This window comes from Etheostoma cragini, chromosome 24, assembly GCF_013103735.1.
Source record: "Etheostoma cragini isolate CJK2018 chromosome 24, CSU_Ecrag_1.0, whole genome shotgun sequence".
Classification (NCBI taxonomy): Eukaryota; Metazoa; Chordata; class Actinopteri; order Perciformes; family Percidae; genus Etheostoma; species Etheostoma cragini.
In genome coordinates this window covers 7273292-7297385 of record NC_048430.1, presented here as the reverse complement: position 1 = coordinate 7297385, position 24094 = coordinate 7273292, and the positions used below count along the sequence as shown (strand labels likewise).

General features: G+C 41.9%; 1 protein-coding gene and 1 long non-coding RNA gene across 2 annotated transcripts in view; one reads left to right on the top strand and one right to left on the bottom strand.

Moving 5' to 3' along the window:
* The window catches only part of si:ch211-132g1.7 (prostaglandin F2 receptor negative regulator), a 47966-nt gene extending 35108 nt beyond the window's left edge, over positions 1–12858 (top strand). Inside the window, exons 12-15 of the mRNA XM_034864259.1 lie at positions 9820–10006; positions 10148–10266; positions 10780–10830; positions 12342–12858. Coding sequence (XP_034720150.1) covers positions 9820–10006; positions 10148–10266; positions 10780–10830; positions 12342–12454 — 470 coding nt within the window. The 3' untranslated portion in view covers positions 12455–12858. The remainder of the gene's footprint in view (positions 1–9819; positions 10007–10147; positions 10267–10779; positions 10831–12341) is intronic.
* LOC117939196 lies at positions 10041–14484 on the bottom strand. The gene is made up of 3 exons (XR_004655543.1): positions 14370–14484; positions 10801–10804; positions 10041–10052 (listed from the first exon to the last, which is right to left on the bottom strand). It is a non-coding gene; the product is annotated as an uncharacterized LOC117939196 (long non-coding RNA).
* Positions 14485–24094: the final 9610 nt, after the last annotated feature.

Below are 24094 nucleotides of genomic sequence, written 5' to 3'. Positions count from 1 at the left end.
GTTTGGCCGTGTGTTGTTTTGCTATGTGATAGATGTGTTATCTCAGCGTGCCGCTGCGTGCGGGCACACAGCAACCAGAACCATTGGAATGACTGGCATGGCGTTGCAGTCTTGTTACGGTGTGTTTCTAAAAGACTGCATACTTTATTTGAAATCAGTGGTAGTTAATTGACATCACCATCCAAGCACTGAAACTGTGACAGTTTGGGTCTTTTCAACTTATCGCTGTTTTTTTCTGCTTTGGAATTCTTTTGTTTAAATAACAGCTTAGCACTTTGGTCCCCCTTGGAGAAAAATCTATCTTTGTACTTCACTTGTTCACACACACAGAGACACTTTAGCATAGGGAATCAAGGCAGTTTTACTGTCTATCAAGATGATTTAGATGGGAACTTATCAAGTAAACAAAACTTTTAAGCAGAGATCACAATAATATAAAATGGAGCAAAAAAGCTGCTTAGAAAATTACTTAAGGCATCCAGAAGACGTTGTCTGTGGAGCCAGAATTACGTTTTTCTCCGTCTTTTCTGGACGTCAATTAAAGATGTGTTAAAGACTTAATTATTGGATATTTAAAGACAGCCAGTATGTTTTTTTTTCTGGACGTTAGTCACCTAAAAGATTTCCTAAAGGCAGCCAGAATGGAAGTTGTTTTGAATGTCTTTTCAGGATGTAGCATAATGTCAATGAAAGACGTGTTAAAGACCCTATCTGATGTAGAAATCCAAGCTGTCCACATTGGCATCCATCTTTTAAAAAAACTTCAAAACAGTGGCAGTGAGTTGCTAAAAGCAAAGATAACCGTCCCATGTCTTCACTATCAGCTTTATTGAAGGCCATGTGGCATGACCTGGCAGAGAGGGAGACAATAACCCGACTGTACGCTAACTACAAGGACAGTGAGTTGTGGACCTCATTGCATCAGGGGGACAGCAACAGGACTCGTAGTAATACAGTATGTCAATCTTGTTTACAGCTCTCTTCGCTGCCCCCAACTAGCCTAAATATGAAAGTCTACTGTCGGCTGACATTGTTATATGGACCTTGTTCAGATTTTCCTGCATCCTCAGCATCATTGTTCCAAGCAAGCTTTGCCACCTCGAGTACAGCATTCAGTATATGATCGCCATGCAAATAACATGCATCCTAACCAGGGGTATAATGTCAGTTATGTCGAAAATGCAAGCAGGATTATTGTAAATTTGCCACACACCTGGCAACGTCAAACCATATTTAAGAATACATCTGTGTGGTAAGTTTAATGATACATCCTTCTCTCCTCTTTTGGCTCCTCTACTCCTCATTTCCTCCAGTCTCTCCTCTCTCCACTCTCCACCAAATTACCCAGCTGTCTTTGCAGGGCCGTCAGGCAGCCGTTAATTAGCCAATCTCATGCTCCGTTAGCCATCCGGGGAGACAGAACGAGGTAGAGAAAGAATAGACGGCGAGATGGAGAGAGAGGGAGAGAAGGTGGGAGTGAATAGGGGAAAAGTGGAGGGAGCTAAACAGATTGTTAAAGTGAGCAAGAGTGGAAGAGTGTGAATAGAGGAGGCAGTAAATGGATGAAGAGTGGCTCGAGAACAGCATGCAAAGTTTCCTGAAGAGAGGGACGAGGAGAAGATAGAATGCAAAGAGCTGTTGGACAGAGAGGACGGACAGTTAAGAATATGAAGTGGTGGGGGGATGGGAGAGGATGACTGAAAGACTCCCTTAACTGTTTTTGGTGAACTAATAACAGCTGATCATATTATTTTCTATGACCATGTGTCCCCAGTTTATAAAGCAGCAGTAATAAAGCTAGTAGTAGAGAGATAGATAGATAGATACTTTATTCATCCTAAAGGAAATTTTAGGCATCCATTAGCAAGACAACCATAACACAACAAACACATATATCACACATATTCACACATACAGTATGTCACACATACATAAAACTAAAATTAAAAAATTAAAAATCACTCACAGAAATGCAATGACCATGATAGGGTTTTATTATTATTGTAGACTGTGTGTAGTGAACAAAAGTGAACAGTGCAGTTGATCGTGATAAAATATCGACTATGACTATAACATATAAACATAATAACCTATAAACTGACTGACTGAATAAGAATAAGCACATTATGTAACAGGGAATACGTTATAATATGTACATGTTATGTTTTAGGGCTAATATAGCCAACAAGGAAGTTGTACTGCAGTAGAGTAAAGTAACAATGTTTGGAAAAAAACTCCCCATTTATGTTTTAGCAACATTTTCTCACTAACTTGAATCCAAGTGAATTTTTAAAAATGATCAAATCGAATTCAGTTTTTCAGTTATGCACTAGAGGGATATATAGTTTAAAAAATACCATTTTGGAGTTCTTAAAGTACAAAGACGTGATGGGAAAAAACATCTAGATAAAAGTTTCATGTAATTCACTAGTCATTTATTCATCTGTCATTTTCTAGTATTCCGTGGCCTCTCGATGACTGCAAAGAAATCAGGTGTTCAGCGGAAGCGAAAGAAGAGTCTTGACTGAAAACATCAAACACCGTCTCCCTATACTGTAGTGAAAAACGAGAGCTAACGATGGCTAACCAAACATAAAGTGTGAGATGGAAGAGGGGCATAAAGAGAGGAAGAGAGGAGAAGAAAGGACAGTAAAACACAAATTGAAAATGTTGAGCAGATAGTCCTAAACAGCAGAGGCAGTGCCATCATTTTCACTCCATTAGCTCTCCCAGTTAAACCAAAATGCAGCTTTAAAGGAATCCTCCGAAATGGCAGATTTCAGTGCGATCAGACTGGGAAGACTGCATTTTCTAACAACAATAGTACTGCACTCAGGGGCTTCTTCTGTTTCAGTTCATAGTGGAAGTCAATGTGAAACCCCAGGTGATTGGCACAAGGTCCAATGAAGGGCTTTGATTACTATAGGTGTCAAAATGTCAAATGTTTAAAAAAAGAAGAAAGAAAAATAGACTTTACTTAAACTGTCTGATACTTGATTTTTTTTTTTTCACTCGACAAATTTACAATTTCAATGCTATTTTCCTTCAAATGTTTGTCCTCTAGTCACTATTCTATTTGGGAATGATGACCTGTCATTGTGTAGGGAAATCCACAGGGCACTCTCATTTATCTTATGCAGCCATTTATATTCTTCCAGTAGTTCAGAACACATTCTTTTTATGCCAAGGATCCCTGAACTTAAAGAGAGACTGAGCAGGGACGCCTCACTACATAGATTGTATAAAATTGAGTTACGCAGCCCTACAATAACGTGTATGGCAACCTAGAGCCTTTATACTTTGACGAGACCCTCATCGGTTTAACTCATGTATTCATGGAAGATATTCTGAGGGCATCTGCAAGTTAAACAGGCCACATATCAAACACAATTTGCATTGATTTACTGGAGGTCTTATTAAGCATGCAGCGAGTAAGAGGGGACTTTGCTTCCCAGTGCCTTTTTGTTTCTGTGAGGTAAATAGTGTTTTTATAGTGTTTAGTATTCCTCTCTACCAGTGCTGTCCTGTTTTATGGAGCAGAGAACTCAGATTAATTAGAAGCACTGGTGGTAATTGTCAGTTTTGTGTGTGTGTGTGTGTCTGGGGGGGGGGGGGGGGGGGGGGGGGGGGGGGGGGGGGGGGGGGGGGTACGCACGCTTTGGACTCTCCTCATGGGATTAATCCAGAGAAATCCAATCAGACTGTCTTCATTTCCACAGACAGCCATTTTAGTTTAATTATCCCAGACAGGAGCCAGATATTCTATTAGAGATACACTGTAGTTCGTCCCCAGCCATCCAGCCACCGGGATCTCCCTTCCTTCTGCTTGTTGGAGCTACTTCACCACCTAAAACTAGTATTAAAGGGGACATCTTTCTGACGTTCTATCAGCTGGCTTGCTCAGCTTATTACACCTGCAAAAACTTTCATTTTTCCTGCTGTTATTGAACATGACCAATTTAAACTTAGTATAAGTCTTGGGATATTATATATTTGTTCCTCTTGTCAACAAATCCCCCAAAAACACCACCTGTTAGCCTGATGTAGCTTATTTCTCTGTGCCATAGCTAGCTGGTTTGTTAAATCCAATTTCTCACAGAATTATCGTCGGCCATCTTGTTGGGTGGAACCAAGCGTGCATTTGAAAACCGTACTGCACGCAATTGGATAACACTACGACCAATCACAACAACACACTGAGGGACGTATCCAGAGCCCGACACGCTTAGCAACCAGCGGAGCTAACTGGTAGATTAAACTGTCGTCATCTGTTTAGCCCGCCTCTGGCCCGCCTACATCAGATGCAGCGATGTGATTGGTTCAGCTCGGCTACAAGGGTATAGTTCATGAGCAGCATTACTCGATGCAAAGTACAACTGTGCTGTCTCTCGAGATCTCTGGATTTCCAGGGTTAAAAATCCCTAGATTAGAGGCAAATCGGCCTGCTAACCAGTTTCCCTCCAAGTTATTTTGTGCGTCTTTGCAGTCTGGATACAACAAATCATGCAAATGGGGATAAAAGCACACATGCTGGACAGTGTCTCCTCCATAGCATTCGTGGTGTTGCACTCAGTTGTACGCACGGGAAGTGACGGAAGTAAATTTTAAGTTTACGGAGGCCTGTTTAGGTTGTGATGTTGGGTGTCATATTGTGGACCAATGACGACCCCCTATTCACGTGACAAGGGGTCTTCTTGATTTTGTGTTTATCAAAAACCCACAAACCTCTGATCCCCTTTAGTGCATGCTAGATATTCTGTTTACATGCAAATACATTGTGGAAATGGCTGCTTATGTAACACACTCTGTTCACTCTGTGTATACAGGGTAGCTGTGCAGTATAGCAGTGTAAACTATAGTTTATCAAGTGGAGGGGGGGGTCAGAGGCTGCATTCAACAGAGGAACAGCTGTGGGAAAGAAGCTGTGCGTCAGCCTGCTGGTGGGGGATCAAATACTCCTTTTGCACCTCCCTTGAAGGGGTGGGGTGGGGGGGTCTCTGGTGATGCCATGTGCTCTCCAAAGCTTGAGCTAGGTCCACATTGCTGAGGGCCTCTTGCTGTTGATTTCTGGCTATGTGATAAACAAAATAAGCTCCACAGTCGCTAAGTATTTTCAAATCCCATTTCCCTCCCTCCTTCCCTCTCCTCGTTCTCCGTCCTCTCTGCCGTCAAGAACAAAGAAAGTAAAGGATGCGGGCTAACTGTGAGAAAGCGGAGGCTTTCTAATTATAGCTCCCTTCCTTCAAAGATGGGTGTCGTCTCTGAAACAAGCAACCAGAGTTCATGCGTCAGTCCTGCCGAATTATGCAAAATGTGTCTTTGATCATTAACGGCGATGTCAGACACCAAGCCGGTGTTATCAGAGAAACACACATATCTTTTAACTGTCAGTAAGGCAGTTTTTAAATGATGCCATTATTTAAGAATACAGTCCTTAGGATTAAAATAGTATAATTAATTGTCATGACAAAGCATCATATTCACATGAAATTACAACTTTACCAATAATGCGGAAGATAAAATCAAAGTCCATTTCAAGGATAACTTTGGTTTATTGCAGTTATTTATTTATGTTAACACCAGTGCTGTCAGTTAAACACGTTATTAACGGCGTTAACGCAAACCCATTTTAACGGCGTCAGTTTTTTTAATTCCAAGATTAACCTTTTTTTTGGCCTAGGAAACTTTGTAGTTTTTTACACGTGCTGTTGCAACAGCTAGTAACGTTAGAAAAACTACAACACCACACCAGATCTAGCTAGACCGGAAACAAAACAACGGGCACGCACACACACACTTGGGTTTCTATGCTCAATAATCAGTCAATTGATAAGTTATTCTACAAGAACATGATTGGCGACTATTGCCATAAAGTTTTAATTGTAATATTGTCTCTGTGAAAGTTATAGATGGGTATTCATTTATCTTTTTTTTATTAATTTCATAAATTGAAAAAATAAAAAGATTGCCGCCCTATTATTTCATGGCCTTCATAGGTTATCAGTGCAACAAAGTGTGATCAGCAACATTGGTAGATTTTAGTGATACTTCACCAATATGTTAACAGTATGTCTTTCAATATGTTCCTTCCTTTGAACTTTTTCTGTTGTAATCCATCTCGTCCATCACTCCCATCTGCCAGTGGACAGGACATTCAGGACGTGATCCTCACATCAGGTCACACTGAGTCCACATCCCGAGAGATCATCATTCTTATCGTACCCGTCCTTCATCTAGCACATGAACTCGGCCTGTCTTTGTTTAAGTGAAGCATGTACAGATAGGAGTCCTGACTGACAGATGGGTCTGGTTTGTTGGAGGGGTCCTTACTGGGAGAAAAGCCTTCAACCCGCCCATGCAGAGGGTCTCAGTGAAGACTCACGTTGAGGCCAGCCTCATATGTGGACAATATGTCTGCCAAGAAAACGGCTTGAAATGCTTCTGTTTAACCCTAGATTGTGTCAATGGTGTCAGTTTTAAGATAAAAAAGGTTAGTGAAAATCAAGAGTTCACGACGTCTGTCTCCAACAGCACCAGGTAACATTTCACCAGTCTTCTATCATACTCCAGTCACCACGAAGACCCGAAGAAATTACATATTTACTTGCTTAACATGATATATTATTACTTGGAGCAAAAGCGTGGGACAGTTATTTCCATTACCATCTAAGCATCTTGTCTTTAGCTTGCCTTTTTTTGTCCTGCCAACAGTCAAAGTCTAAGTTACTGTAATGTAAGAGAAGGAAAAAGTAGCTAGAACCATCAGTTGTTTGGCATTTCTGCCTCAAAATTGCCTCCAAATGATTTCAGACAGACAACTCGATTTTGAAATTTTTCTTTTAACAGTAGAGCATTTGTTGTTTGGCGGCCATTCTCCGACCTCATCACTCCCCGCAGATTGGGTTTACATGAGAGATTAGGGAGTAATGATAAAGTAGCTCCCCTCATTTGCCCCATTCACCCCCCTCACTCTGTGTCATCTCCTGTTTCTTCCTCCTCTGGGTGGACGGAGCGCTTGGCTACTTTACGTTGTGCAAAGAAAAGAAAAAAAGAAATGGTGCCCCCTCTCCACACTGTCCTAATGCATCTTCATCACCACCATCTTCATCACCACCATCGTTGTCGCCGTCAATTTAGTCAGATTTAGCCGTGCGGAGGGAAGCCTTTTATGGTTTCTTGTGGCGATTAGGAGCCGAGGAAAATGAGAAAAATCTGAAATATGGTATTTATTACTGTCTACACTGACACTAATGCAGGATTATGTCATAATATGCATCTACTTAAGTACAAAATAATACTTAATAATACATGGCTAAAATTTAACTGCAACAATGTTAGCATTTATAATAAATCACGCAGCAGTTAAAATGATTTATAAATAGTGGGGTTGGAACAGTGGGTAGAGCAGGCGCACACATACTCTGAGGGTTTTGCCTCAACGCAGAGGTCGAGGGTTCCAGTCCGTCCTGTGACAATTTCCTGCATGTCTTCCCCCTCTCTAGTCCACCTTTCTCCCCTAGCTGTCCTGTCCATGAAAGGCGAAAAAAGCCCCAAAAGATCTTTAAGAACAATGACTTCTAAATAGAAATCTATTTTATTTACTAAGTGGACATACATTACTTAGGTCTACTCTTGAAATGATGCACTAGAAAGAAATACAAATTACATCAAATCTGACTAGTGCTAACTAGTCAAGGGGAGTTTAAACCTTTCAAGAAAGTTATGTCGAGGTCACCTAAAATAATCACCTAGAGGGCGGGAACATCTACAGCAGAACTTAATAACAACCGGGCCCAAAGGCACCGAGATATCTCGCTCTGGAGTCAGGACTTCAGTGGCAAAGTTTTCAGATAATGATCAATAGAAAGACCACAGGACACTAAACTGAAACCACGACTAGTGTTATTACTGCTGCTGCTGCTACTACTACTGAGTTTTAATGATGTAGCACTTGAATATTAAAACCATTAAGGGAGAGAGAAATTGAGATGTGATTCATTACTCTGCTGTGGCTGAGTTCACCCTTCTCCTCCTCTCCTCCTCTTTCTCTTCATTATATTCCCTTCTTTCTTCCTCCTCATTTCTCCAGCTCTCATTGTTGACTCTTTTTTTTTTTTTTTTTTTGCCGTAATTGTTTTTCATCATTTTTTTTTCACGTTGTTGTTCGCAAATGTACTTTTTTTTTTTTCATCTGTATCCTCTATTTGTCTCCTAAATGACAGAGGATGACTCAGGCTGAATGGGGCTTTTATTGTGCGTGCGTGCATCACTTCCAACATGTTTATCATCATCAAGAAGCATGTGTGTGAGTGTGTGTGTGTGTGTGCGCGTGCGTGCTTACGTGTCTGTGTGTGTGTGTGTGTGTGTGTGTGGGAGCTACAGTACTGATAGTCCCTCTCTCCCTGACAGACTAATGACTAGTTTGTGCCTTTCTGTCTCTCTCTCCCTCTTTCTCTTTCTCTCTCTGCATCTTGCTCGCCCCGCGTTTCCATAGATTACATCTATTTCCACAAATTCTCTCTTGTATCTGTTTTCTTTCTTTTTTCATCACTATCCTCTTTTTTTTCTGTCGCATGTCCTACGCTCTACCTTTATTTTTTTTATCTTTTATTGCACTAGAAGGAACGGCAGCCGGTGTGTGTTTTAAATGTGGTGATAGTGGAGTCTCCTGTTTTTTTTTGGTTATCCTCCTATCTTCTGTAGTCGTCCTAGTAAAATTGGGGCTGCATTGCAAATCCATCCAAAAATCACTCCCTCCCTCAATCTCCGAATTGTAATAAGTACAATAACTCTCCTCTGGTAATCCTAGCAGTCACATCACATGTGAAAATGTCGTGATGCAACATCATTCGTTCTGTGTGAGCTGGTTTAAGTGCTCTAAATGACACAGTAAGTAGTTTACCAGTTCTAATTGCAGGCAGGCTATTACTAAAGTAAATGTTAGCTTAAGATAGTTACAAAACTGACTCCACGAAATGGGCGCCTGCGCTTCCAGGAAAAACTGCGCCTCCTCAGTGATGATGTAATCCTGCACAAGTGGGAGCAACTGGAAAGTTCAACCGTGAAGTTATTGCAACTCTTTCAACAGGCGTCCCCTTTCTACCCGTCCTATAAAACTGCCCTATGACAAACAGCCCAGGGGTTCACACTGAAGGTTGACCCCCTCACTGACGAAATATATTTCATTAAAGAAGTGATGACACCTTGTCATGGGACTTTAAAATGGAAAATGTGTCTTTAATATCCCTTTTATAATTGACGCAGGTGTCCTTGGTGATGATACTGATGTCCAGCTGATTGCCTTCATACACTCCTAACTTTGAACTAAATAATATATGAATAACACACGTGCAGTTTACAGTGATAACGGGGGCAGGTTGAGTCCTTGACTCCACACAGAGTTATACCAAAGCGTATTTTTCATTTCTGGCCGACTAGCGCTACCCAGCTGACTCGTTTTGAGCGGACTCGTTTTTGAATGTATTTGTTTGGACGGATTGAAAACAACACGGTTGCACATTCCACAGGCACATCTTTAAACCATCTTTAAGCTGCCTTTAGTAGTTTGTAACATATAGGGTAACTAAAGGCACTGGGCAGCTGATAATATGGAAATATATCAAAGAGCATCCATCGCCCAGCTGGGATTGGTGCATTGACAAAAAGAGGTGGTGCTTAGGATTGATTGATTGATTATTTCTAAATTTAACAGACTTTTGGTTTGAAAAGCTGGCTGCAGCTTTCTCAAGCAAACACTTATATGAAACTTATATCAGCTTTACTTAAACTGCTCTCTCTCTCTCTCTCTCTCTCTCTCAGATGACCTGGCCTATGAGGTGCATTGGTTTTTCACCAGGCTGCGCGGCGGAGAGACAACGACCGAGGTGGCCAGCGTCGACCGCTTCGGCGTTGTGACGAAAGACGTTCGCAACTCATCCAGTGACATTTCAATAGAGCGCAAAGACACACACACCTACCTGTTGAACATCCATGGCACTCAGGACAGGTGAGTGGGGTTATGGGTAAACAGGGGTGGGTCATTGGCAAACATGCTTTGTTCTTCACAAGACATATTATATCATCATTATGACAGTCTCCGCCGCAGACTTACATTACTATGTGTTTGCATGTGCTCTGTGGTTCCCAGTGACAGTGGGGAGTATCACTGCGTCGCCACTCCCTGGTACCTGTCGGCCTCAACAGGAGCCTGGACTCAAGCCGGAGGGCTGACGTCACCTCGAGTCTTCCTTACAGTCCGATTTGCTGGTGAGAGAACCGCTTCATTTTACAACTAACGTCTACTTTAATCCTCAACTGAATTTGCTGTCAGTTTTGGACAGTGTGCCCACAGGGTGTCTTTAAAAGTCAACAGCAAAAATAAGTCACTTTTCAAAATCCAAATTTTAGGCCTTAACATGTCTTAAATTTGAATATTGTGTTCTTAATGTGTTGTATTCCTAATTTTCCTATGTCCATATAAGGCTACCTATAGTTGTTTTTTATTCTGTGGTGTTGGAGTTCTTTCTTTCGCTCATCCAAATCTAATTTGCTGCAAATTTTCAGAACAAAATTCAATTCTTTTTCAGTTTTTGGACTTTGCAAGTACTTTTGTGACCCTGCATTTTGTTGTACTTTTATTTCGTGGTACAGGTCTTAAATTTCATTCATAAAGGTCTTAAAAAGTCTTAAATTGAACTTGTTGAAACCTGCAGAAACCCTGTTTGACAATTATTTGCTCCTATTAAACACCAAAGCTCTCCCTTTTCTCTCCTTCTGCAGTGTGGGACTCCCTCAAGTTACCTCTCTTATACGGAGTAGCGGCCTCAATAGGTAACCTCACCGCCACCATGCATGCGTGTGTATGTTGCATTGTCAGGTGTTGGCTTAAGCCTACTAATTTAATATTGCTATTCAATATCTCTATTTCACATAGAAATAGGTTCAGCATACTGTTCCATGTTGAGTATACTCTGATATTGTGTGTATTGTGTGGACATCTTGTAAACAATAGCACAACTGAACGTTGTAACCCATCCACATCCATTTGTCGCTGTTGCCATAGACTACTATTATGACAAACTATTATGGCCTATTTTTGTAAGCTTTTTTTTTTACTGGTAGATGTCTAGATGATCAAAATATCGAAGTTTAAACCGAGTTTCTAGCCAAGAGCAGGTGCAGCAGCAGAATTGTGAAAGTGAGCCTGACTCACTGACGCTCGCTGTCAGCGCGGACATCTTCTCAGAGACGGCTGGCTGACAGACGAGAGGGAACTCTTGGCGCTCGACGGGCTGCTGCCACTGCTGAGCTCATGCTTATTTTAGGACACATATATGATAGCTGGGATTGTCAGTGCACAGTGGATTTAAATAAGACACACATCTGAATTTGTTCAGGCTTAATATAGCCGATACCAGCCAATAAAATATGCCTCAATTGGCTCTAATGCTGATCTTGTATAAAAGGCCGGGGACATCCTTAGTTGGTATTCATAAGGAAAGTCTTTATTTAGAGGCATCCATAGTTGATTATAGTTAAGTAGTAGTAGTAGTAGTGTAGTAGTAGTAGCTAGCCTAAAAAGCCAGACCCACATAAAGAACCCACCGTAGGCAGGGCTCATTCCGAGGGGCGGGATCAACGATTCTTTCAAATTTCCTCTAATGCTACAACCAATCAGAGCCACACTGGTTGACTCAGACCACATCTTCCTTTTTTAAGAATGACTTCACTGCTTAACTGCAAGTCTTCCAAAGCCGATTTAAAGGCCGCTGTTTGCCAGCAGCAGCAGCAGCCATCTTCTTTGTTTTCAAGTAGCAGAGAATTCACGCAGAACCGGCGCTACCCTGCCGTCCTTATATTGAGCCCGCCCACCGACTCTAGACGCAATGTGATTGGCCTGACCAGATTTTGGTTTTTCCAGCTCACAAGCCAACGTAGAGCTGCTCAACTGACCCTAGCTGCGAATTACATTTTCTGTCGCTAGGTTGTGTCTAGATTTCTAGGCTGGTAGCTGTAATAGCCTGTAATACTGATTCTAGTACCATTGTTATTGAGTGAATGAAGTTGGCAGAAGGTTTGGTTTTGCTGCATTGTCAAACATTTAGCCCTGTAAACCTCACCCTAAAAGTTACTGAGCCATTAGAAAAGTTCCTGCGGTGGACAGGCTTGCAGTACTAGCTGTAGAAGTATTAAAAACATAATTCATGCGGTTGTTAAAATGGTAAAAGAACCTCGCTAGTAGTAGTATTGGGAGAACATGTATGTGTGAGTAAGATTACCAGTAGTAGTGTTGGTAAAATGGTGTGTTTTTTAATTATTTTAACCTTTTTGTGTGTCTCCAGGTGTGGGCCTCTTCTCTCTGGTCCTAGGTCTGGTTTGCGCCCAGTGCTGCTGCCGCAACACCACACACACTCCGCGCTCCCGCAACAAACTCATGGACCTGGAGATGGACTGACAAACACTTTCCCCCGCACCCACACACTGCAGCGCTCACAGGAAACACCACACACACAACAGACACACGCCCATAGACGATTTCTGGGACACCCAGTTGTTTCCATGCGAAGGACGTTGGGAGTAAAACGACCCATCGCCTTGGAAACCGAAGCCCGACTTCGTCAATCGCAGTGCTTTCGGGGGGTGCTCGGGGTTTCCTCAGCTCTGCAGTGGTGGAGCAGGGGAACGCGCCAACGAGACTTGACTTTCTATGGAGATCCATTAATATCGACGGAGCTTCCAGTGATTCTTTTTTTTTTACCCAAGAAACTCAAGAGTTTAATTTGTGTGGAACAGGATGCTTCTGAGACATCACTGCCGCTTGGGAATAAAGGACCACTAAAGGAGAACAGATGAAGCTCTCAGGCTGGACTACTTTTTTCTGATGCCAAGGCTCCCTGCAAAGAACAACCAGGCACACGAGCATACCTCGTTGGATTTTCCCTTTTGAGGAAAATGTGTGCCTGCGCCTCGACATATCCCTGTTAGGTCACTAAGGTTGTTTTGTATGTGCAGGGTTTAGGCGCTTTACGCAGCCTGAGACTTATTCCTATAGTAGACAAAGTCCCGTCCATATGGTCCTAGAAAACAAAAGTGGTGCTCGGCGTGCTTTCCACACCACAGGTGTTGCACTACAACTGCCATCCCAGAGTATTCCTACCTTAACAAAAAGACTTTTATTCTCAACTCTAGTTTTTTGAAAAATGACGACATTTTAAAATCCGAGACATTTTTAAGCTTTACAATGACATATGCAGTTAGCGTGTTTGAGATATACTGTACGTGGTGCCAATATTTGAGATAACAGAGGCGTGCTCGGTTCATGTCGCCGGGTCAACACTTGAACAGCCACTAAAAGTGGTGACAGCAAGCACTCTTCTTTTTATAGATATTCAGAAATGTATCCCGCTGTTGTTTTACCAGAGTCTCGTGTGTGTTAGTGCGAGTGCTGTGGTACAGATTGTGAGACAGAGTTGCATGTACTGTTTTTTTTATAAGGACAGACTGATGTCATTCAGGAGCAGCACAAGCCTTTTCCTGGGTTACATTTTTCATGACATCAGAGTCTCATACATCCAGGTATTTAAACCTAGCTGTCACTAATCTAGCCTCGCATGTGTTCATGTGAGCAACATGCCTCTGTGTGGGCTCTGGTGCAAGAAACTCGATGACTTCTGAACAATCATGCATGATTCTGAGTTTTAGTTTTGCTTTTTTAAAGGAATAGTGGAAACATTTTGGAAAATGCGTGTATTTGCTTTCTTTCCGATATGATAAGATCTTTCTCAATCTCATATCAGTGCATTTAAGTACGGAGCTAGAGTCAGGATGTGGTTAGGCTAGCTTAGCATAAAGACCGGAAACAAGGGACACAGCTAGACCCAATCAGTCCAAAGTGAATAAAAAAACACCCACCAGCACCGTTAAATCTCAATAATAACGCGTTGTAAGATTTATTGCTATTTATAGCCGAATAAAAATGTTGAAACCTTAGAAATTTGGTTCGGTGGGAAATTAAAAGCTGTAACAATTTCTTGGCTGGGCAGAGGAATAAACTGCTCTTTAAGATGGAAAATTTTAATTTATATACAGATTAAAACAACCAGATAACATGTGTTAGAGGTGCTGGTAGTCATTTTTAGGAATTTGAGCGTTTTCTATTCAGTCTTTACGCTAAGCTAAGCTAACCATGTTCTAAATTTTCTTATCTGTCTCTCAAAAAGGAAGCAAATAAGCTTATTTCCTAAAATGTTGGACTATTTTAATCACCATATGATTTTGATGAGTTGAAGGGACAGTTAATAATTCCCAATTATCACTTTTGGTTCAGCCAAGTGAGCAGTTCCCCTTTTTTTCGTTAAAACGCTTAAAACATTCAGAAAGTGTCAGACTGTTCCTTAACTGTCGCTTACTAGCCAGAAAACTTTCAGTAAACTGGTTTTTAGAGAGTTGAACTGCAACACTAAGTATGGCCCTTTTCCAAATGAGTATCAGTGAAAAGTTTAACCAGGCACGTAACAGCCAAAACTGAAAACCATAAAAAAAAGAAACGTCTGTAGAACATTAACACGACCAGCTGATTATGAAAGAAAGCTGTTCCCAACTGACATCTGTTGAGTCTCTTCGGTGTTTATATCGCAAACCAATGAATTGTTGTATCACGTTGACTGGCTGTGTGAACGCACACTCCCAGTTCCAGCAACACAAAGTGAGGACGTGTGTGTGTGTGTGTCCAAACCCAGCAGGATCCAAACAGACCTGTTAGGTTTTGGAATTAAAAAGTGCCAGGCTGTGTTTCCTCCTCCTTCGACTTGGCTTGGACGGGGCTTTGTTTGATGTTTTAAATAGTTTAAAAAAAGGTATTTTAAGCGGCTGTTTGAACTTTATGAGCAGTATCAGGCTGTAGTCAGGCCACTGCTCGTGTGAAGCCGTGTTAGGGACATATTCTTCCCCCTCAGAGCTAAAACACTCCAAGTTAAGATTAAAATAAGGGTGTTTTGTGTGGGATGTTACAGTACATAGTCATACAATGATCTGTCGCCCACTGAGCTCTGACTTTGTGCACAAAACTGCCTCAAATTGGGCCTGGCCAGGCAGCCAGTGAGCTACTATTATCCAATCAGAACACAAGGTCCAAACCCATAAAAATTTCAGATTGATGATACTCAATCGATTTAAATTCCTAGTCACGCCAATTCACGCCATCAGCCATAGGAAACCCCAAGACAACAGAGTGATATGTTCCTTCAGTTAAAAACCCACTTTGAGAAATCTTGATGCAATGTGTCTGTTATACGTCTCCTTAAACCCACTCCACAGGTGTGTGTGTGTGCCTCTCTGTGACAGAGCTGTTGCAGTATTTCTAATGGATTTGACCACTATCATTAACACTCATACATTCACACAGGTGAACAATAGGGCTCCGTGCCAAATGCTCTTAACAGTAAACACACATCTACACACGTGTACACACACACACACACACACAGCATTGATGCACACCACTGAACATGTCACTGCGAGAATTCCCCAGTGTCCTTTTACTTTTTATTTTTTTATTTTATCGCAATGAGTATGATGGAATATGTTTTTTAAATAAATAGATTTGTAAGATGTATTCCTTTTTGTATATTATTTGTGTTCTGGTTTTTATTGTTTTTATGGCGATGAGGATGAATTGCTGCTGTTGATATTATACCAACAAGCAGAAGCCACTGATCTCGGGGGGGGGGGGGGGATAGAAATATCAACTATAATCAGAAATCTGTCCAGAACATGGTGTTTTGGACCTATCTCTGGAAGACTCTGAGTGGACGTTTTCCACTGCATCAGTTTACTGACATTTGATTGCTTGGGTTGCTAGGCGATCCATCCGATTTTAAAGACTTATTAGTAATGTGCCGCCATTCAGTTAAATGAAGACCAACCCACAGAGCAGCAACAGGACCTCTGATTGGCCAGTGTACTTATATTTGTTGGTGGGTGTGGTCTGAGCTCCTGCTGCTGCTCGGTGGGTTAATAATTCATCAATTAGAGAGTCAGTTATTAACCTTTGCGTTGGTTATAGTCACCATAACAACCGCCTCGCTCTATAGTATCCCTTCAATATGGGGGATTCAAACTGGGCCTCCTTACGATGTCACTGCTTTACCTGCTTTGTTCTGCACGTTTGTGCTGGTATAGTTAATTTCTTGTCTGACTAACACCAACAGTTATGTAATTGTGGAGGTAGCCCATGTCTCCCCCCTTCCTGTTGAAATGTGGCGGATCTGATGTGGTCGTGATCAGAGTTCCTGCTCTGAGGCTTGTGACAAAATGTGGGCCAATTTGGGTTTTCTCCGTCTCCGGGCAAGCCATCAATCAGGTTTTTCTATGCTTGCAAACATCTGAAAAAAAAAAAAAAAACAACAACTTCAAAAACTTCTAGCAGAATAAATGTTTTATGATTCAACATTGGACCGCGGCTATATCTCTCCCTCTTCCCTCACGTCTTTAACACTGTGTCACCCATCCCCTCGTTAGTCTTATGGGATTTATGTTCTGTCTGTTTATAGTCTCTCTCTCTCTCTCTCTCTCTCTCTCTCTCTCTCTCTCTCTCTCTGTTGTCCAATCTCTTTCACTCCATCTCTCTGCTCTATATTCCTCTTTCCCTGCATCTCTCTTCACTTCCCCTCACCACACCGATCTCTCTTTCACTCTCCATTATAAATGCAGATGAGCTGAAACCTCTGTCGCTCTCCTGGGTTACACCTCTTTAATAACAATTTCTCTATCCAACTCTCTCTCTATCTCACTCTCTCTCTCTCTCACTCACCCTCTATCTATCTCTCTCCCCAACATCACCCTTTCTCTTTCTCTCATCTCCACATGAGATGGAGATGAGAGAACAGAAAGATCCAGTGTTGATTGGCTGGGTCTGTAGCTTTTCTAACTTGCACTTGTTCTCTCTCAGGGTCCATTTGACCCAATTTTCTTGGTGTGTGTGTGTGTGCGCGTGCGTTTATGTTCACGTTCACGCCTGTCATGGATCATTTGGTAATGTTGCCTTATCATACCATTGTCTTCCTTAATTGACTCATTGGTGATTGTGTGAGATATATACAGTGTGTGTGTATATATATATATATATATATAAATAATCTCCACCATGATCACGAAAGCCACCCTCCACTCCTGCTGTTTTAGAGATGGCACATTTCATGGTGTTACCCAGCAGCTCCGACTCGAACGTGCCACAGCTTGCGGGTTGCTCCATATAACAAAACATTCAGCAGCTCGTGGAGTGAAGTAAGCACTCGGCTTTCCCCAGAGTCCGCCAGAGGCGACGCGTTTTCTCGTATGCATCGTAATCAACGCTGATGTTTACAGCCTCGCCTCCATCACACACACCAGTCTGCTGTCTGTTTCTTGCCCGTTTGGTGTTTTTACTCTCCCACTGTTTTTCCCCCTGAAATAACGCAATGCTAGGATTGGATTGAAGCAGACTAGTTTATTCACATTTGCATTTGGGGTTTCACCCAAACGTTCCTCATGTGCAGATTGTGAGAAGGCTGCCTATCTCCCTTTTCACTAGCCTCTGTACTCACAATGTTTATTGTCTGCTTAATCCTTATTTTTAGTGTAATGTTTTAGTTTATTTGATACCTCATTTGACATAGGCGTGTTTATGGGTTGATTGTGGTTTTGCTTTATTTTTGCCTGTGATGTGGGTGATAGATCACCTGCTCACCCATGGGTGTGCCAGATTAGATCCTCAGAAGGGAGGGGCTGGGCACTCCTAAGGTGTAGAACAATAGGTCAAATAGTTCTGCAGTGAATTACATTTTTATAATATCTGGGGCCTATTGTGGGTAAACATATACTGTGGCTCACATACATTTACACACCCATGCTTAAGTTGATGAAAAAGAGGAATTAAAAGGCATATTTTTAAAATTGATTTTAATGCCAGGATTCTCACCAAAATCTGCTTCTGTAATTGATCATGTTAAAGCAACACCCAACATTGTTTTTGTACCGTAAAATAATGTTTCCAAAATTGTTTCAGTGGTTCATCAACTCGCAACAGGGTCTCTAGCGGCTATGTAGGCACTATGCAAGAGGAAACGTCCTTTGGTGTTGCTTTAAGAGGATCTAAACATTCTGTATTTGTTGTGTTTGTCAAAGATGGGAAACTTTTAAGAGTAAAAGACAAGTTTAAAGGTGCCCTGCATGTTTGACCTCTAGTACCACTATGGAGCATGTTGGTTCATCCCCGTTTCAGTTATAAATTCACAGCGCGACTCAGGTCGGCTCTGACAAAAAGCTTAAAACTTAAAACTGTTTCTCTCCCATCACTGTGACGTGTGACGATGGACGTCTTCAAACCGCCAAAGCATGTCTTTTCAACACCCTGTGACGAGGCTGTGAGAGCTGGCTGAAGGCTGACGGAGAAGAGCGCCCGGCCCGGGGTGAGATCTCACCCCACGTCATCCACTTGGCTGAGTGACTCATCACCAGCAGCAGGAGGTTCACGTCGATTCCAACTACGCAGCGTGGAGAGGTGAGACACCAAGGCTCATTTCTTCTATCCCTCACAGGTGCCACTGCACCTTCCATTATGGCTCTGATTTGTACCCACAGTTTACCCACAATGCTCCACCGTGGCTCCAAGGCATGTGGAGCTGCTGTGTTAAGGGTGATACTCGGAAGTATTTATTAAGTAAGTGTGTGCGTGAGAGCGTGTGCGAGAGAGCGTCATCAAGCAATTTCTAAAGAAACAAACAATGAAAGTGCAGCACACTCATATATCATGTTTCTGTTCTGCTATTATTATAGGTCAAGATAAGACTTGATCCCTGTATGATGAATGAATGAAGCTGTACGTCATGGGTTAGCTTAACAGCAACTCTTTACTGACCCAAAACCCGGGAAGCCCTTACATTGCATTATGGGAACTGTAGTCTCTACCGCTACAATCCTCTGGCAGCGAATGCACAAGCTACCCAGTGGTTCATTAAGTAATCAACTATTACAAAACCGATTCATGCATAAATACTTGTGTGACAATAATATACATCATTCCAATATGGGCCATTTTGCATAATTAGGGAGTATCATTTCTTGCTTTTGTAATTTTTACTTCACTTACTACTTTATAGTAGTTAACTCCAGAACTGCAAACCTTTTCTTTTACTGAAGCAGCAACAGTCGCATATCTGACAGGGAGAGAGTGTTAACTGACCCCCCCCTTAGACTGTGTGTGTGTGTGTGTGTGTGTGTGTGTGTGTGTGTGTTTGTGTGTGTGTGGGGGCGGGGGGGTAATGACTCTTCAACACTTTCCCTCACCATGGAAACTATGTCAACACATGAGTGTGTGTGTGTGTGTGTGTGTGTGTGTGCGTGATTGATTTATTATTAGGTAGAAGATATTTGACCTCACTTCTCCATAAATCACTTGTGTGCTCTCTCTCTCTCTCTCTCTCTCTCTCTCTCTCTCTCTGTCTCTCTCTCTCTCTCTCACACACACACACAGATATGGACTTCAGAGCAGTTAGATCATTTTCAGAGGCTCTTTCATCTTCTGTAGACTTCGCTCGGATGATTTATAAAACATTCAGACAGACACTTTAAGAGAGTAACACTCAGTCTGCCTCTGTAAGGATGCATATGATGCAGCTTAACTGGTTATTTACTGTAGAGTAGATCACAACGTCAACTGTATTTGCTTCTAACGAGAAACTCTTCAATTTCCCACAGTAAGAAACATTGTGATGTCATTTGCGTTTCAGCGTCACTTCTATTCTCAGTGGACTATGGTTATATTATTGTAAGACATGTTTGTGTGGAGTCTTTTGGAAAAGGCTAATGTAAGTTACCACCATTGCCTGAGAAGGTAGCACAACCAGCGTTTAAAACGGCACACACACTTGCAGTTGTAACCACCGGTAAACTGTCTTGACCTTCGTTATTCGGCCTTCAAATACTCCACCTGGGTTGAACCGTCACAGAGCTGCAGTGCCAGCAGCAGCAGTGCCACCCTGCAGACTGCCTGATCCTCCTGCATGACTTGTCCTTGTATGGTGCTGTGTGTTCAGCTCTTCAGCAGGCACACATCCACATAATGCAAACACATCCAAGTACTGTATACACAAATAACTGGTACGTTTCACTCTCTCTCTCTCTCTCTCTCTCTCTCTCTCTCTCTTTCTGTCTGACTCCGTCTCTCTGTGGCATGATGCCAGCTCATATCTCTTTCTCGAGGACCCGGCTGCTGCAGCAACACACTGTGCTCCGATGCTACCTCAGCTTCCAGATGGTCCGGTCAAGTTAGAAAGGTACAGAAAAATCTTCGTCCGAGGATGATTAAAGGTGTTTTGTAAGATGTGTCAGAATCAAAATTAGATGGAGATTTTTGGAGCTGTGTATTGGTTATATTACATTAGTATGATCATGGATGCAAGCATTTATCCTTAACAAATAAGTCTTATTGGTAGAAAAACACTAATAGTACAGGCCCGTCACAGAGGAAAAGTAGGGCGCCAAACACCAAGTCAGCCCCTGTGGACTCAAGTGTCAAAAATGATAATATCACAGCCCTTTAAAACATGTCCAAAATAGTGATGATGAGTACTCCAGACAGACACACAAGCACTAATCACTAACAATGTGTATTGACATCATAGCTGTAATTCCGAGGCTGAAGGGATCTGAGCTAATGCTCCGCGAGGGAGCATTAAAGCAAAAAAGGGATAAGGGAAGTCAGAGTGGCTTTGGCATGTCTGCGTTTGAAGTTGTTTGAAGCTGTGAAGACGCTGCAACTACTTGCTGTAGACCTTGGTAGGTCCACAACAAATAACTCAATCTGCAGGGGTTGTTTCAGAATATAAAGGAACCTATCACTCCCGTTTTTTTTAAGATGAAGGAACCTGAGGATAAAGGCAGGTTACAGCAACCCAGAGGCAAACTGCGTCCAGATGAGTTTACTGAGCTGTAAACTCACCCATAAAACTAGACTCAACCCCTTGTAATCCTAGATCACTTTAAAAGACTCGCAGCTCATTGAAGAGCCGGCCTTGGCCTGGATTTGAACACAGCGTCAGATTAGATTTATTTTATTTTAGGAAACCCTCTGCTTTATTCGATCCTAGGCAGTGATACATAAAGGTTGACCTGCTGCAGTCAGGTCAGCCTGCAGAGGTGAACTCCACATCCCTGCGTGCTTTGTGCCTTTGTCCACTGAGCCACAGAATGGCCAGTTAATAGACATTAACTAAAATATAACTATGCATTGCTGACAAGCAAAGCCAAACCAAGTAGCTTTACATTACAAAAAAGGTTGCGGTTTTTGACACAAAGGAAGAACGAGCAAACCCTGCAAACACACCTCAAAGTGTGAGTTATTCATTCTATTATACCCACTGCTTTAATTATTGTGAGTCATCTCTCTCTCTCTCTCTCTCTCTCTCTCTCTCTCTCTCTCTCTCTCTCTCCCCCCCCTATGACCGCCCATAAAGATCCAGGTTCTGTCTGAAGTTCCTGCCTGTTAAAAGTGAGTTTTTCTTTGCCGCTGTTGCATCAAACGCATGCTTTTTGGGGACTTGTAAACTGTGTGGACTAGACCTACTCTATCTGTTAAGCGTACTGAGATGACTTCTGTTTTGATTTGACATTATAAATAAAATTGAAATGAATTCAAATTGAGTTACACAGGCAAGATAAAAGCAACATGCCCTCCTGGCCTAACTGCTCTCGTGCACTGATGCCAATAGCTGCAAACGCTGTAGTTTCACTTACTGTGATAGGAGCGGGAGCATGTGAGAGCGTTGCAGGGCTTGTTAATATATTCACAGTTGGTGAGCAGAAGTCTTTTGCCAAAAAAGTCTGTCCAACACCGAGCCAGCACATAGTACCCTTTGACTAACTGGCACGTTACCATGGCTACAGCTGAGGGTGTGGCGTTTACTATATGTAGTATGTATTATTGTTTGCCGGCATTCGCTTTACCGTGAATTAATAAACATTCAAATAGTGATGTGTAACCTTGTGTGACCCAGATCTGCTGCTTCTGCCATGTTGGGACAGCAGAGTGAAGATGTGGGTCAAGTCATCTTCAAAGTATGATGCGGGGGTTTGTGTGTGTGTGTGTGTGTGTGTGTAAACGTAGTTGGCAAATCATCAATCACTGTACTTCACGGTCACATAAACCCTTAGTGAGGGGGTGGGGAGGGAGGAGTAGGGCAACAGAGAACATGTCACACTTCAAACCCAATCACCGACTGTTAAACCCTGTATGTCATTACACACGTACACACACACACAGTACACACACACAGTACACACTCCTTGCTTGTGCGTGACAACACGGGAGAAGCAGAAATGCAATACACATGCAAACGCATTTAGACCTAAGTATGAAAAAAAACATATATAATTCAAGTTAGAGCTGGGCAAAATGAACAATATAACAATGTTTTTGACCAAATACATCAACAGCAATATTGTAGGGCTGGCTATTTGTCTAGTTTTTATGTTTAATTACCAATAATGTGGATAACAGAACAGTAGAAGAGTCTGGTAAGAAAAAGACATCACTTTACTGTAATGCAGCCCATAAAACCAGGAAAAAACAAAACTTGTCTCATATTAAGATATTACAATCTCTAGATTGTGACTGTGTTCACGTGTAGTTTGATTGTGAAAATAATCGCTTTAACAGGTTGTTTTTTTGAAAATTGTGGCCTTCCATTTAGTTTCTGAGTCCTTTTTTTTTTAAACATCCCCAGGGGTGCAGGTTTTAGATTTAGTCCCCTAAAGGTAGGTTTAGATTTTAGACCCCCAAACATAAAAAGTGGACAAAGTAAACTTTATTAGACTTTACCATTACTAAAGAACCACTAGCACTGCGTGTTGCACCAGCACAGTGGAGGACAGGACCAACGGCACGCTAATTCAGAAAGAAAATCTCGTTGATGCAACTTAGAGATAAACTGAACTGAAACCAGCGTTGGAATTACAAAGTCTAGAAAATAAAAGCGTGTCAAAAACTCTAAGTTGAATGTTGCTCAGCCATTCCTTCATCCGCACCAGTTTACACCTCAAAGAGCAGTGTGTGTGTATTATGCACATAAAGTGTCAGAGCTCATCATTATCATGCTGACCCTTTATCATTCTTTAGTATTATGTTATGATGCTCTGTGGATGATCATATCAAGCCTGAGGCTAACTTACATTAACCTCTTTTCCACTGAGGGCCTGACCCAGAAGTCCTGCTTCTTCACTCCATGGCGAGGGAAGGCTCTGGTCAGTTGTGGGAAACTCAACCTTCAAATGGAACTAGGAAACTTGTGATTTAATATGTTTTTATGTCATATTTTTTGTTAAGCTCGTCGCAGCCTACAGGCAGTGAAATTTAGCAGGAGGACCTGTTTTCAGTGTGTTTGATTAGACTTTTTTTCTTCTTTTTTTTTAAGCTGTTATATGTTTAATTCGATACGTAACAGCCTACACAGAACTGCCTGAAAAGGCAAACCATCGTGCGATCAATCAACCGTCTTCAGTTGTCCGATGACGTGAATGTTCTCAAGCTGTTCATCTTTTCATCTCTAACATCCATCACACACGATAAGAGCATGCAGATCTCATTTTAGCCCATGTGTGGAAAAGCAGCTAAGAGCATATGTGAGAGCTCTCCACCACTGAGCTGTGGAACAAATCAATGAACACATTTTGGATCTCCGGGCACACACACTCTTTTCTTACTGCTAAATCGAAGGTCATAGCATGTCAATAATACCTGCTCAACAAAAAAGCCCAAGTAATGAATTGAACAGTTTAATGTTTGATATTTCTTCTCTGACAAATCAAAAAGAGCTTCAAATACAGACCCAATATCCTCAGTTTGTTTCTTTTGTGTTACCATCACAAACTGCTAAAATAGACACTACCTGACCTAGTTAGATGAAATTTCAGGGGATAACAAAAGTCTCATGATTAAACCCTATGTAGATCATTCAAACTTAAAGACAAGCCATCCAATAATTTGGAAATATTTCACTTGAAAGCAACGTGATAAACCCGCTGACGTAGGTTTCCCCAGAGCCCTGCTGCTAGCCTGGCT